Source organism: Podarcis vaucheri (genome assembly GCF_965113315.1).
Source record: "Podarcis vaucheri genome assembly, chromosome: 14".
Lineage (NCBI taxonomy): Eukaryota > Metazoa > Chordata > Lepidosauria > Squamata > Lacertidae > Podarcis > Podarcis vaucheri.
The window spans coordinates 27583594-27598146 of NC_138752.1; the positions used below are offsets into that span (position 1 = coordinate 27583594).

The following is a 14553-nucleotide window of genomic DNA, read 5'->3' on the forward strand; positions in this document are numbered from 1 at the left end:
ACTAATCCCATTTAGAGTGGCATTATTTCCCCATTCTTTCTTTGAAGATTTTAAGTAGTTGTTAATTGAACACATTAGATGGATCTGGGCACATTTCAGTACCTACGGTATGATTTGTTTTAAATTGCTTTAACTATTTTCCATGCCACATTTCCAACCTTCCTTAGACTTTTTTTTTTTTAAACCAAACACTATTTTATAACCAACTATCCAAGGAACCAGATAGTGATTTGATGGCTGCAAGTCACTCCATTATGGTAACAAGCAGACCAAAACAATTGAGTTACAGCTTTAAATATATATATTAATAATATAAGCTGTTGGTGCCTTGTGCCTCAAGAGAAATCTCTTAGTTCACATCAGCCTTTGCCGACCTGGTGCCCTCTGGACGACAACTCCAATCAGCCCCAGCCAACACAGCTGTGCTTGCTGAAGCAGATGGGAGTTGTAAACATCTGGAGGGCACTGGATTACCAAAAGCTAGTCTATGTCCCACCCACAGAGCTGCTCAAACAGATCTCCAGAGCCTCTGAGCCTTTTATTATCCTCCAGGACCTTCTCTCCCTGACCCCAGCTCCTTTCTCATCCATATGCAGTTGCTGCTGACTCCAGTTCTGACTGTCCGATTTCCGAATTAATACTATGCACGTCCACAAAACCACCTTGATAGGCAAAGGCACTCAAAGGGTATCTTCTCCAGAAGTGATATTAAAATCTCCAGAACCTGTTTCTTGAGAGAGAAATAGTGTCTTCTGAATGGGAACTTTGTTTTGATGCCAGATTTTGCATGTGTTAGGTCAGAATGAACACAAGCTCTGCTGGAAGCAGAATGGACTGTGCCTTTCTGTTTAGGCTGATAACAGTGGAGAAGGTTGTTTTGTAGAACTGGTACTTTCTCCATATGACGCTCTGAGCTGATCTGACAGCTGGCAAAGAAAAGAAAACATCATTTCTTTCTCTTTTACAGTCAATTGTTTTGTATTACTTTGAATTATTGAAGGGCATATCTCTTACTTATTGAGTTCATGCAGGTGGCCCCCTGTTGTTCCTTTGGACTATTTCTGGATACACAAGCTAGCTTTTTGGTCTTTATTGGGTATTGTTGTTTGCTTGTTTGCTTTGCTTTGCTTTTTACCACCATTGATCATGCCTCCCCAGCGTGGAAATCTAGTTTCTTCTTATTTATGTAGAGGTGAACTGCCCGCAGCAGGGGTAGCCAGCATGGTGCCCTCCAGGTGTTTTGGACTACAACTCCCATCCTCTTTGATCACTTGTCATGCTGAGTGGGGCTGTTGGGAGTCATAGTCCAGACCATCTAGAGAGCACCATGTTGGCCACCCCCGGGCTACAATAACAATACAAACGATGGCATATAAAATGACATTAAACTATTGATTAAAAATTATCTTCAGTGAACCTTGGTGTCCTCTTAAGAAAATCTTAGAGGAAATGAGCAACTCCTTCTGGAAGTAGTTTTTCTCATCCTTAGTAGCAAAATTAGACTTCTCTGAAGTATGCATAAAGAATGGGGGGCGGAGCTCTGTTTCAAAAAAATTGAGACGGAGACAGTTGCAGATGAGTAAAGCTTTTAGATATTAGAAGTGGACCTGATAGATATGTAGCTTGTGTGTTCTTTGTCTGTAGTAATTGAAGTTAGGGGAAATTTTAAGGGTGAATTCTGCGCCTTGCTAGGCAGATGCAGACTTGCAAGTTTTGTTCATGTATACTGAGTGTGTAAATTTTACTGAATGTGTTGTTGTCTTACCTTTTGTTAAACTCTTTCTCTGTTTGTTGACTGGTTAAAAAATAAGCAAATCCAACATAAAATATTATAAAACTCTCTACATTTAAACATAAAAGTTGTTTGGGATTTGCATGGCTCTGTAACTGTTGTCATGAGAAGTTTTACATTGCTCGGTTACTCGTGAATCTCAAGAGGAAGAATATTGCAGAGCTAGCTTCTCTGTTTGCCTTTATCTAGGCTTGCCACACAGATGGTAGGCTAAAGAGGGCGCTCTTGGTTGACCATGGAGACTCTGTAGAGGCGGAGGGGAGGCTGTTGAGCTATGTAGAGGTCAAGTCATGTAGGATTTGGCAGCTGAAAACCAGCCCTTTTAAAACATTCAGGTGACTATAGAACTGTAGTTTCCACTGGTTCCATGTACACTGGTCTTGGAGATGTGCACACTGGGAGACAGGCTGATGCATATGGACCAATTGAATTTTGTAATCAGTGGTGTGTGTGTGTGTGTGTAAGAGACAGACCATTCGAGTTCTTCCCTTGTGATTTTTGCCAAACAAAGGTCGTCTGTTGAAAGCAACTTCTCCATTGTCACAACAAAAGCTGATGTCCAGCATTTGTGGTGGTTTTCGTGGGGGTAGAATTGGAAGTAAAGGTTCCACTGCCCAAGGCCTGGGTCATGAATTAATAATTGCCTCCTCTGTGGCGGGTGAGGCCCATCAGCAAAGCTGGGAACGAAGAAGTTGCCTTGCAGAGTGCTATCAATCACCCAGTGACCATAACTTCTAGTAATTAGTGTATTTTATGGGCCTCTGCTTCCGAGGCTTGGAAGCGCATATGCTCCAGTCACAGTGAAACTTAGCCAGAGTAATATTCCAGAATGATTTATCCGCTTGCTTCGCTGGGAGGTAACCCTATATTAGGGGAAGATTGTGAACTAAGCTGCAATAAAGTGTAAGTTTAGGTAAAGTTTGCCCAGGTTGAGACCTCAATGCATCATTTCTTTTCCGGCATTCATTGCTCGGTGACAGTAGGCAGGCTTTGTGCTGAGGAAATAAATAACGCAATTATGTGAACAGAGAGGTGTACAAGCAGTGAAAGAAATATGTATGTGGTCTTCCTACAAATCCATCTCTAAACAAAACTCGGATTCTGAAACTCAACTAATTAGCCATCTTTATTGCTACTCAAGCTCCTTTTTTTGTTACAGAAGTGCCTAAGGCAAACCAGCGTACAAAGAGACTAGCACCCTGCTCTTGGCAGTCCTATCTTGCCAAATCTGCAGCAGGCTGGGAGCTCAAGCCCCATCTCCCCTCACACTCTCCCCCAATAAGAAAAGCTGGGAGAGTTGGGAAGGAGCAGAACTGGGGTGGCGCATTCTGTTTCATCACCTCTGCACCTCCAAAGCCTCTCTTATCTGAGTCTTGAGGCAGCCCCTGCAAAAAGTGGCCGTGACAGCAGCAGGTTCTGGTGAGATCTCACAAGATCTTGGCAGAAGCCACTTCTGCCACCGCTTCTCAGCCAGGGGCAGGAGGGGTGTCGCCTCTTGGTGTTCCACCGCCTGATGCAGCTGCCTCAGCCCACCTCATGGGCAGGCTGGCTCTGAGCAGGACTATGTCTGATTTGCCAGCAGGACCTTGCACTTTTACAATTCCATTTCTTCGCATTTCCACATCATTTATTATTTCTACAGCACCATCAGTGCGCCTGGCGCTAGACAGAGTGCTAGAGGATGGCTTTCTGCTCCAGGTTGCTTACAATCTCAAATACGACTCGGGGGCAGATAGACAAAGGGGAGGGAAGTAGAAGCAGAACTAAACATGGACACTACAAAAGACTGTGAGAAGTGCAGCACTGCAAGAACAGGGAGCTGGTTTAGACTGGCCTTTGAGCTAATCCTGAAGAGCTCTTCTTACGTTGTTCTGTGGCTCTCCAGATGTTTATAGACTATACATCTCATCATCGCTGACCTTTGGCCATTGAGATTGGCACTAATGGGAATTGGAGTCCAAAACAACTGGAGAACTACTGGGGGAGTGGGCTATGCAGAGCACCAAAGTCTCAGCCTGCAGACACCAGGAATTCCTCTCCAGGACTTGAATTAAAGACACTGATTTCAACTTGCCAGCCAAACTTGAAGCTGTAGGTCTCTCATCTCAGGTAGATCCCAGGCTTTACATCAGGAACAGCCTTTTCAAAAACGGAGCATCCGTACCTAAAGTAATTGGGTGGTGGGTGTATTCAGAATTTAGCAGCACTGGATGATTCTTTTTGATTTATAAGGCTTTAGTGAAAGTGAATTAAACTTGGGGTTTAATCTCTTTTGTCTGGAGGTCCCAGAGGGCATGTTTCTTGCTTGGTCTGGTGGCCTTTCTCCCTAGCCTAGGTGCAGCCTCCAACAGACGTGTCATTTCATCTGTCTCTGTTACTCGGGCTCATGGCCCTCTGCAGGGGTCGCACATTCCACAAGTTATCAGCTAATGGTCTTGTACATTAAAAATGGAAGCTTCCTCCGCTCAGTGGCCTTGCCTTGCTTTGTTTCTAAGCCCCAGACACTTTGGAGTGCAGCTGCGAACTATAGGCAGAAGATTAAATTAATTTGTAACTCTCCCCCCCTTTTTTTCTTTTGGACCTGTGTTACTAAATCCTTCTCATTTAATTGAAACCCTATTTCAAGGTGGTTTGCGTCTCTTGTTCTTTGTTGCCAATTTAACCTCCAAAGCACTTTAACATGAGTAAATTGCGGTTATATCCTCCTGGATTCTTTTTTAAACTGAGCAATAAGAGGACAGTGGAATTGGTATAGGTAGGAAGGAAAAACGATAGGGCTTCTTCTTGCAGTATTTAATATTTATCAGGGTCTTTGTCAGTAGAATGTTAAGGCGATTTTAAACCTTGAATCTAGAAATCTACAAATTGGTCTCGGAAATGAAATCTTACCATGTGAGTTTCAGGTAATCCAGTTGTTATGTCTGGGTTTGTTTGGTCTGTTGTTGTTTTTTAAAAAAAGTTTCCAATGTCTGAATGTTCCAAACTGTCGGCTGCTTTCCTCTAAATTGAGGGTTTAACTGCAGTGCACAATCTAAATGCAAAATCTTGAGATGGAAATTTAATTGTGTAAAATGTGCACAAAGTAATTAAGAACAAATTTTAGAACATTTCAGACTATAAAGTTCTTCTTTAGCTCGATCACAAGCAGTATCGTAAGTGCTTATTTTCAATTTGCAGTTATGCTGAGAAACATGGAATGCAACTAAATAAAGCCATCCTGTGCTCTTCAGTATAACTGTAAATTAAAAAGCCAAACAAACTTGCAAGTCGCACAGAGTAATTTAAAGAAGGGTGGGCAGGAGACTTTATAGCATCATTGTCCTTAAAAACAATATTCAGCATGCCCTTGCCTCCGTGGCTTTCTGCTTACATTAGTGTCAGGACTCAAGCCTGCAGTGGATCTTGAACTCGCCATTTGAGGGATGTTAAGCTGGGATTTAATGAGTACATTGCCACCCAGAACTAGTCAAAGGTGGAATTGCAACAAGACCACCTTGGGGTACCTCTTGCTGCCAGTAGACCAGAGGCAGGTGAGGCTCCCAGATCTCTGAAAAAATGTTGACGGCCGGCTTGCTTGTATATGAATGTATGAAGCTGCCTTATATTGTGTCAGATCATTGGTCCATCCAGTTCAGCATTGTCTCCTCCACCAGCCACACCTCTCCAGAGTGTCAAGCTGAGGCACGTCTTTCTCGGCCATGCTTCCCTAGGATGCTGGAGATTGAACTTAGCTCTTCGTGAAATGCAAAATGTGTTCTTAACACTGAACTGCTGTTGCATGTGTTCCTCTAAGTGCCCCTCAGTCTGTGCCTTCCCCCAGCAGCCAAATGCACCTTGGAAGGTCGCTATAACTGAAGGTATGCTGAAAGTTTCATGGTAGGATGGAAAGATGTGTATTCTGATTTGACCCCTCCTGAAGAAATCCACAGCAATTTTTTTATTAAAAAAAAGCATTCTAAAAGCAGTTACAGTTAAAACAGTCAAAAACCAGTTAAAAACATGATCTCACCCAGTGATCTCAGGGTTGCCAGGAACAGTATCCTTCAGACATCACATGCCTGGGTAAAGAAGAATGTTTTCAAGTTCTTTGTAAAATTCAGTACTGATGGAGACAGATACACCTCACCAGGGTTTGTGTAAATAGGAAGTCACCACTGAAAAGCAGCATGAGGTACCTATTATACCAGGGGTGTGGAATCTGTGGCCTTCCATCTGTTGTTGGACTACAGTCCCATCATCTGTGACCATTGGCGATGTTGCCTGGGACTGATGAGGGTTGGAGTCCAACAGCTACTGGGCTGGCGGGGGGACAGGTGCCCCATCCTTGGTTTATACTATTCTGTGAATGTTAAAGCTTTTAGTGTTACCTCCTTTCACTGTTCTTAATCATGGACATAACAAACAACTTCACACTTATCTTTCTCATTCAGTTCTCCTAGCAAGTCACTGAGGCATCATGTCCTGATTTAGAGATGCATTTGAATCTTAGAAGCTGCCTTATACAGAATCAGCCCAGTGCTGTCTATTCCCACTGGTGTTGGCTCTCCAAGGAGTTAGGTTGAGAGAGATCTTTTCCGGCCCTGCCACCCATCAGTGAGTGCAAGTGGTTGAATCTGGGGCCTTATGCATGCAAATCACATGCTCCACTACTGAGCATAGCTCCTTTGCAAGATGGGCAGGGCAGCCCCAGCTGCATAAGAGATGGCTTAGGGGTGGTCATATTTGGGTGATGGGGGTGACAAGGAAGCTGATCATATTGTTAAGAGGTGGATCTTCTGGTACGTTGGAGAGCATGCTGGAACTGCACAGGAGTGGTACCTCAGAGCCACTGTGACGTTGCAGTGGATCAGATACTGTGGTGTAGCAGCTTGAGGATGGCAACATTTAATCTCCTACCCGTTGCATATGTTTTAGGGCTGTTAGAAATGTACTTGCATTTACAGAGCTCACTTGGTCACTGTCCGCTTTCCATAACTCCAAGATTTGTCTCAGCTCAGCATGCTCAGGGGTCTTGCATTTCAGGAATAAAATTACTAAGGCAGGGCTTGGTTTTGTTTTGTTTGTCCTTTGCAGGGAATGCTTGGCATTTTGTCAAATGCGTCCTTTACTTTTCTGCATAATCCACAGAATGTGCAGTCTAGACCTCTTCATAGGACCATCTTGAGCATGTGGCTGCTGCAAGGAGGAGCTATGGGAAGCCAGTGTGTTCAGAAGTGACATTTTGGATGAAAATGTAGTAGTCGATGAATTTAAATAAGCAAGCGTGTTGGATAATCGAGATTCAAATAAGGAGGGTTCCACTGTGTTGAGGCACCGATCTATTAACTTGTCAAGCCGGGAGGATTCAAAAGCTAAGAGGGCTAATGGGAATATGTTCCCAAAACTGCGATGGAACGGGTTGACTTTTCTGATTGACTGTCTTAAGTTGTGTGCTTTTATCTTTTCAATTTTCCTCTCGGGATTATATATCATTTTATGTCCAAATGGCTTCTGTTGTATGGAGGCAATTCTCCTGTTGGCAAAGCCCTAATCTGTTTGTTTTCATGGTTGGGTTTTGTTTTGTGTGTTTTTTGGCTTCTATGCTTTAGCTGTTGGCCTATTTATAAATCTAAATCTACATACAGAGGTCATTGGTTGGTTGAACTTAAAACCATTTTACTCAGTAAATTTAATTAAGAAAATACAGTGCAACTCATAAGCAAATGAGTTTTTTCCTAGTTTTAAACCAAACCATCCTCTTGAGTGCTGATTGCCTTGCTCGACCCCTGGTGATACTGAAACAGGCAAAATTAAAAAGGACATTAAAGCTTCATTAAATCTGAAACACATTTAGTACAGTGACATATCTGCAGGCTATTTCGGGGAAGATTACAGGCTCTTTTGTGAGTTTCTTAATTTATAATACCTTGACAATCTTGGAGAGGGGGGGAGGACTCTGCTTAGCCCAGTAGAACAATGGTTCTTGAATTGGGTTTCTTGCTGCTTGGGTGCTGCTCCCTCTTCACAGTTGAAGCAAATCCCAACAGAGGGGCTTGTGTTTAAAATAAATAAATTATAGTCAAGACTTGTTTGCATTCTATATGCAAAAATAACAATTTCTATACTGATGAAACCCAATTCTGTATTCAAAATAAATTATATTTGCATAAATGTGCTTAATTTGTATAAGCATGCCTCTTTTGTATTAATTTGCATAACATATAAGGGTCTTGCTTTTGTGCTGGATATTGAACTGCATTTTGTGTGCAGGCATGTTCACTCTTCTGGCAAGCAAGTTTTAGACCAAAAATATCATTTTTATGAGGGTGCTGGTTTTGAATTCTTACTCACCGTGTATCCAAAGGATTAGTGCAGACTGCAATGTAGTATGCTTCCTCTTTTAAAACAACCCTTTAAAGCAATCTAGAAAGAGTGGTTTTGCCAAAGCCATGTAATGGACTGTATGTGCTTTCCCACATCCAACACCCTAACTGCTACTTTACACAAACCCAGTGAGCATCTGTGGAAGAGCATCAGTGAAGTATTTCGTTGTGAAAAATGAGGAGTCAAAACCACCCTGGCTTGGAATGGTGAGGCCTGGGCGGAGGAGCTGCATGAGCTGTTCTGGGCCTTGTGCATCCTTTTTGGAGTGACAACATGTGGCCTCTGAAAGGACCGAAAAGACTCAGAGCCCCACAGAACTGGGCTGTGCCTGAGTGGCCCACAGGGAGGGAGCAATCACTTCTCTTGGATTTGGTACCCTTTGACACCATTTAAGGGCCCTTCAATCCTTAGAGCCATGGTGGAACGACAAACTCTTCCCCGTGGCTTATGAATGACGTGAAGATTTTAATCCATGTTACCTACAGTGGGCAGAGACCCAAAAGCTGGTGCTCCTTCCTTGTTGGTTAAAGTGGAACACGATGCTGTGGTCTCATGAGGGTTGCATTTCAAAACCAGAAAGGGCCTCAGTTACAGCTTCCGCTCTTGACACTCTTCACATCAACACGATACATTTAAAGCATTATTGTCCCACTTTAACAGTCATGACTTCCCCCAAAGAATCCTGGGAGGCCCAGTTTGTTAGCATTACTGAGAATTGTTAGGAGAGCCCCCACTCACAGCTACAATTCCCAGCACCCTTAACAAGCTATAGGGCACAGGAATCATTCATTTTGAGTGGGGGGTGGGAGCCATGGCTGTTAAGTGGGACAATGATGTTTCAATGTATTGTGAGAATATGACCAGTGTCCATACTCTGGCGTCTTGGGTGCTTTCTCCATACTATTCTCTTCACACTGTTTTCTCTCTTCATCCAAATACATTGAATTAGGATTGGGGGTATCAGAGGTGGGCAGGGTTGGTGGGTGGGCAGGCCGCCAGATGTATTAACAGACCTCTTCTTCTGTGTGATTGTCTGTTCTAAATATAGCTGTTCTCCATGTTTAGAGATTATTTTTGCTTCAGCGTCTCCTCGTTCTATCTCTGTCCATTTTACATGCAATGCTGTACTGATTTTTTTAGTTATTCTCCCCCTCTTCTTCCTCTCTCTTCCCCCCTCCTTTTCCTCAACCCCTAATGCAAATCTCTCTAACTAGACAAATATTATTTCCTTTCCCAGCTTGCTCTCGGGAGGTTCCCGTATCCTCAGGTAAGAATGTTCATTATCACTGACTGCCACTGTGGTGTTCATTCCTATGTATGAAGTTGCAGAGAGCAATTGTGAGCCTTGCAACCAGGTTCATATAAATCTACCCTGTTAAATCTAACAGTAATATCTGCAGTAATATCTGCAGAACTGTCCAAAACTGCCATTGATCTCATTCTGTTTTTAAACTCCAGGTTTATTTGACATATTTGAGGCTATTAAATGAGTTCAGCAATGTGTTGTGGAGTGGGGGGTATAAAGCCTTGCATCACTCCAGTTTTTTGGACAGAATGATTAGAACTTTTAAATGCAAATCTTAATGGGGGGGAGATGTGGGGTGTCTGTGGTTAAACTGACTTGATACAGGGTGGGGGAAGTGTTGACTGAAGCTGGGATCTTTAAAAGTATGAGTTTATTTTAAGTAAATTGCAACATGCTGTTGGGAAAGGAATACTGCTGCTAATGCAATACTAATCCCAGCAATTGTCTATGGCAATTACTGATGCCAGATGAACCCCAACAACTAGGCTAATGGCCACTGTCCAGGTAGGCTAGTGACTGAGAGCCAGACTCCTGGTCATATTGCCTTCTGATATTTAGGTAGTGGAGATGTTCCTGCACGTTAGCAATTCATGTGAGAAAAAAATTCAGTGTAAACCTCTTTTTAAGTGTCAGTCTTCACTCCAGTCCGCATCTGCATTGGAACTGGTTTCAATAGGTTTTACACATTCCTTGTTTTATACTTGTAACTGTTATATTTTATTGTATTATATTATTATATTAATTATGTTATATATTAGTTTTATTATTGTGTATTTTATTGTGGTGACCCACTCTAGGACCTTGTGGTGAAGGGCTGATAAGACATCTAATAAGATAAATAAGCAGAGTGATCATATTGCTGCCTGTGCCGCAGGTGAAAAAAAGGTGATGTCTTAGCAATCACAAAGTGATCTGAAAAAGGAGCTCTTCTCCACATAGATCATAAGACCTGTGCCTAAGGCTCATCTGACTATTGATGTGCAATGTTGTATGAGTATAATGCAAATACCTACATGCTATGTGTATTTCTGAAGCATTCAACCCATCAGTGTGTTGCTGACTAACCCTTGTTCAGAAGTTGATTTGTTTAAAAGGGCTTTGGTGATACTATGATTCAGTATGTGTTGAGCCATTCATGACTCTGTGTATGTCCAACATGGAGTGTCTAAAAAGTTTTCACTTGGTGCTGGAAAAATCTGGTGAACCTACCTTTTTTTGACCTGCCAATACATCTGGGGCCTTGTTCTCATTGGGGTGGTAAAACTATGTCAGTCCTGAACCATATCAGACTACAGACATGGGGGGGGGGTGCCTGCTCTTCTGTTCAGTTTACATAGAAAGCAGCATGTCTGGGAGATGTTGAAGACAAAGGGTCTAGTCTTTCCATGTAGGTTTGTTTGCTTAATGTGGAGGAAATTTTTTGGATAGAAGAGTATTCAGATTTTCCACTTCAACGAGAACTAGGCCTTGGTTGCTTACTAAATGGTAGAACCTACCACCCTGCTACTTTCTTATGTCCCCAAACCAAGATCTCCTCTCTTGTCTTGGACTAGAAGACCCTCAGGGTCCCTCCCTTCTAACTCTACAATTCTATTATCTTAACTTGAGTCAAAACCAATAATACAACACCTGAACACAGGCAAGAAATATCCTTAGACTTCCCTGGAAACTATTGTTAAGGCACTGCTGTTTGAGAAGCTGTGAGCCGCCGCTCCCCCCCCCCAATAGCGTATATGCTTGTTGAATATACTCTATAAAAATATCAAAAGGAGAAGAGAAAGTCTCCAGTACGCTAGTCAGCTGTCCCTTTCTGGCTGTATTTCTTTGCAAATACCTGTCATGACAAATGGATGACAGGAGTTCAAGGTGTGGGAGGAAGACCTGCTGTTATTCTTGCTGGAAAAGTGTTGAAGGATTATGTCCTTGTCCTTGAAGAATTATGCCCATGCAGCAATATGAGTTATTTGGAGTGTTCTTCCTCATTTTTAATTATTTATTTATTTTGGCTGTTTTGTTTCATGGACATGGGGTAGAAATCACCCACAACATCACCTGTATATTCTGCATCAAAATGGATGGGGGCTGTGTGCAATCAGTTGGGATCTCTTACACAGCTCTGAGTCATTTTAGTGATCCACGTGCAGGACCCATTCCCTGGTGGATTGTACCCATTTTTCCTAAAGTCTTGGTTGATACAGGCCAAAGTGCCTGGAGGCATGTCTGATTTAAAGCTGGTGTTGGTCTGTGCTCTTTAAGCATCTATTAACTTGCTATTATTATGCAAATAACAGATTCTAATTTATGCATGGTTAGATTATGCAGATGCCTCACCACCGTGGTTATTGAATAATAGAAAGAGATTTTGTCTTTTCCTTGTGTTTAGGAGCACTTATTTACTTTTTTAAAAAACAACAACAACTTCTTCTTAACCATTTTATGGACTTTAAAAGAGTCAGCAGATGCACCATCTGTTCTTCTTCTTAAACTGGTGGTGGCCGAGAAATATTTAAACAGGTGGTGGTCTGATCCTGGAGCAAATCATGCAGCAAAGCTACATCTCGCCTAACCATAGCAACATGAAGTATGATCCTGTGGACCCAAACCCAGCCCATGGTGCAGCAATTCACAGGGAGGGTGCCGGGGAAAGCAAGTTGCTGTGCACATTATGTCAGCTAGATGCCCAGCTATCTCAGAAATAGTCTCCAGAAATAAATATATATGTAGAAACAGCTGTGGGGGAGGAATGAATGTTCAGAAGTGTATTTGTTGCAGGTGCATAGCAAAAAGTGGTTAACATGAAAACGGACGAAAATCAGTTGATCATGGAGGAAGCATGGAACATATTTGCCTGTTTCACCCTTCCACTAATGCATTTTGATAGTTATTATAAGTAATTCCTAAGTTAACCCCCTCTGATAAACAACATAGTTGTTTCAACATATCAGCATATATTTCTGACTCCCAAGATTGCCTTCAAATCATTTGAATTCTGCCTTCTGGGTTAGTGTAAGCCAGTGTTTCCCAAACTTTTTTGGGCAACGGCACACCTGTTTACTGAAAAAAAATCTCGCGGCACACCACCATTAAAGCCCCGCCCCGTGACGTCAGCGCGCAGCGTCACGCCGGGAGGGACGCACGAAAGTGAAAGTTTTTTCCCTCCCCCCTCAGTCCCTCGCTCGGAATTCAGCTCGTTTGGGGCATCGCTCCGGCTGCTCCCTCTCCCGCCGCGCAGGAGCGATGCCTCTCTCTGGCTCTCCCTCCGCGCAGGCTGAGGGAGGGAGGGAGGGGCGCGTGTGACCCGTCTCTGCTGGGAGACCAAACCCAGCGAGGCAGAGTCGCGCGGAGGCGCCCAGGCAGCGCTGCCGGCTGCGAGGAGGAGCGCCAGGCAGCAGCAGGAGGCGCGGCCTCTCCTCGCCGCCGCCGCCCCGCCTCTCGCCGCCCCGCCTCTCTCCGCCCGACTCGCCCGCCTCCCTCCAGGCATCTCGCGGCACACCAGCCGATGTCTCACGGCACACTCGTGTGCCGCGGAACACCGGTTGGGAAACACTGGTGTAAGCCACTGAAACATTTCACTCAAAGAAGCAGAATTGGCCCCCCAGACCAATAATGCTGGTCATCCCTGCTTAAATTCCTGACTCTGCAGAAATTCCACTATGGGTTATCTATAAGGTCAGCCATTCCTTGTCACCATTTTTTCAGGCCATCATGCTTTCAGGCCATATATCCTTCTGCTATATTTTGTTGCATTGTGTGTATGTGTTGTCTTCTCAGTTCCTCCCAGATTGGGGCAGGAGGACTGAGAAGCATTTTGGGATCAGTATGGACGTTGTAAATTGGGAATCTTGTCTTCCTTCACTGAAAGCAAAACACCTGGAGGCATAACAGCCTGTGCGAAATGTGGAACAGCTCCTGCTGGTTTCAACAGGGGACTTGCAAAAAAAAAAAAAAAAGGTTCCTAGTGAGTGTTTCCTACTGAATATTTTTTATCTTATGTACAATATTCTTATAGATGCGAAACAACTGCTTATGCAAGTCACATGAGAAGCTTGTAAGTGCTTTCAGGACTTTGGTTTTGATGAATGGTGAATGTTATTTGTGTTTTTCATTTGCAGTTCACTTGCAAATGTGTCAATTTGCAGAGAAAACATTTAAATATTGTGATAATTAGACCAGCCACTGCTGTTACCAGGTGTTTACACAAACAAACTCTCGGGTTTGATCAATCCAGCAAATTCTTGATTCACTTAATGTTTTTATTAACTTACTATTGTGATGATAACCACTTATTTGCTGTTTAGGGGGCAGAAATCTCTAAGAAGCTATAGGGTACAATCTCTTAGAAACATGAAATCCTTTTCAAAGCCTGAGGTATTTTCTATCAAAAGAAATAATTTAAAGGAATGTTCTTATCTTGATGTATGTATAAATATCTACAAAAACTGGGGTGAAGTTCATGACTTTAAGCCAACACTCCATGACAATAAATGACTTTTTCTGTGAGTTCAAACATTAAACCAAAATACTTTCTTCCAAGTTAGTTGTCCCCCCCAAAAAAAACCAACAACAACTGCATTTAGATGTATGTTTGTGTATATCTGTGAGTCTTTAAAAAGTTCTAAATACCTTAATGCTGATTTAGAGGCATTTTCTGATTCTGTGTGGAAAGAATTGTCGAACTGAAATACAGTGCAGTACAGTTTCTTCCAGATATTCAGCTTGCTCTGATTTAAACAGAAGGCAGAGACATGCTTAACAGTACAAAAATGCAGAGAAATGCAGGCAGTTGCCACTGTCAAGTAGTCACTGCTTGTGTTCCAAGTTAGGGGCAGCAAGGAGAAGTCCATTGCAAAAGTGTTCTAAGGCAACACTTGAAAACTGAAGGATTCTGAGAAATGTATTTAAACTAGTCCTCCTAGATCTGGCTAAAACCCCTTTTACCTATTTTTGGATACACTTGCAGATCTTTGTTAATAAATTACATCAAAATGACTTGAAGTTTGGAAGGGGGTGCTTCCCCCCTCCTAGTCTAAAAAAAATAAAAATCTGAGCAAATAGTGCCCCTGGTATTGTAAAGCTTTGAATGTTTTCACAC

At 42.8% G+C, this 14553-nt stretch overlaps 1 protein-coding gene across 7 annotated transcripts in view; it reads left to right on the forward strand.

Annotated features, from left to right (window-relative positions):
- MAP2K5 (mitogen-activated protein kinase kinase 5) overlaps positions 1-14553 on the forward strand; it is a 137738-nt gene that overhangs the window by 78176 nt on the left and 45009 nt on the right. For 5 of the 7 annotated variants that reach the window (XR_014213416.1, XR_014213418.1, XM_082198628.1 and 2 more), the window contains exon 17: positions 9393-9422. The exons of the other annotated variants lie outside the window; for them this stretch is intronic. Coding sequence is in view for 3 of the 5 variants with exons in the window: in XM_082198628.1 (XP_082054754.1) it covers positions 9393-9422 (30 nt within the window). In the remaining 2 variants the exon portion in view is untranslated. The remainder of the gene's footprint in view (positions 1-9392; positions 9423-14553) is intronic. 7 annotated transcript variants of the gene reach the window in all.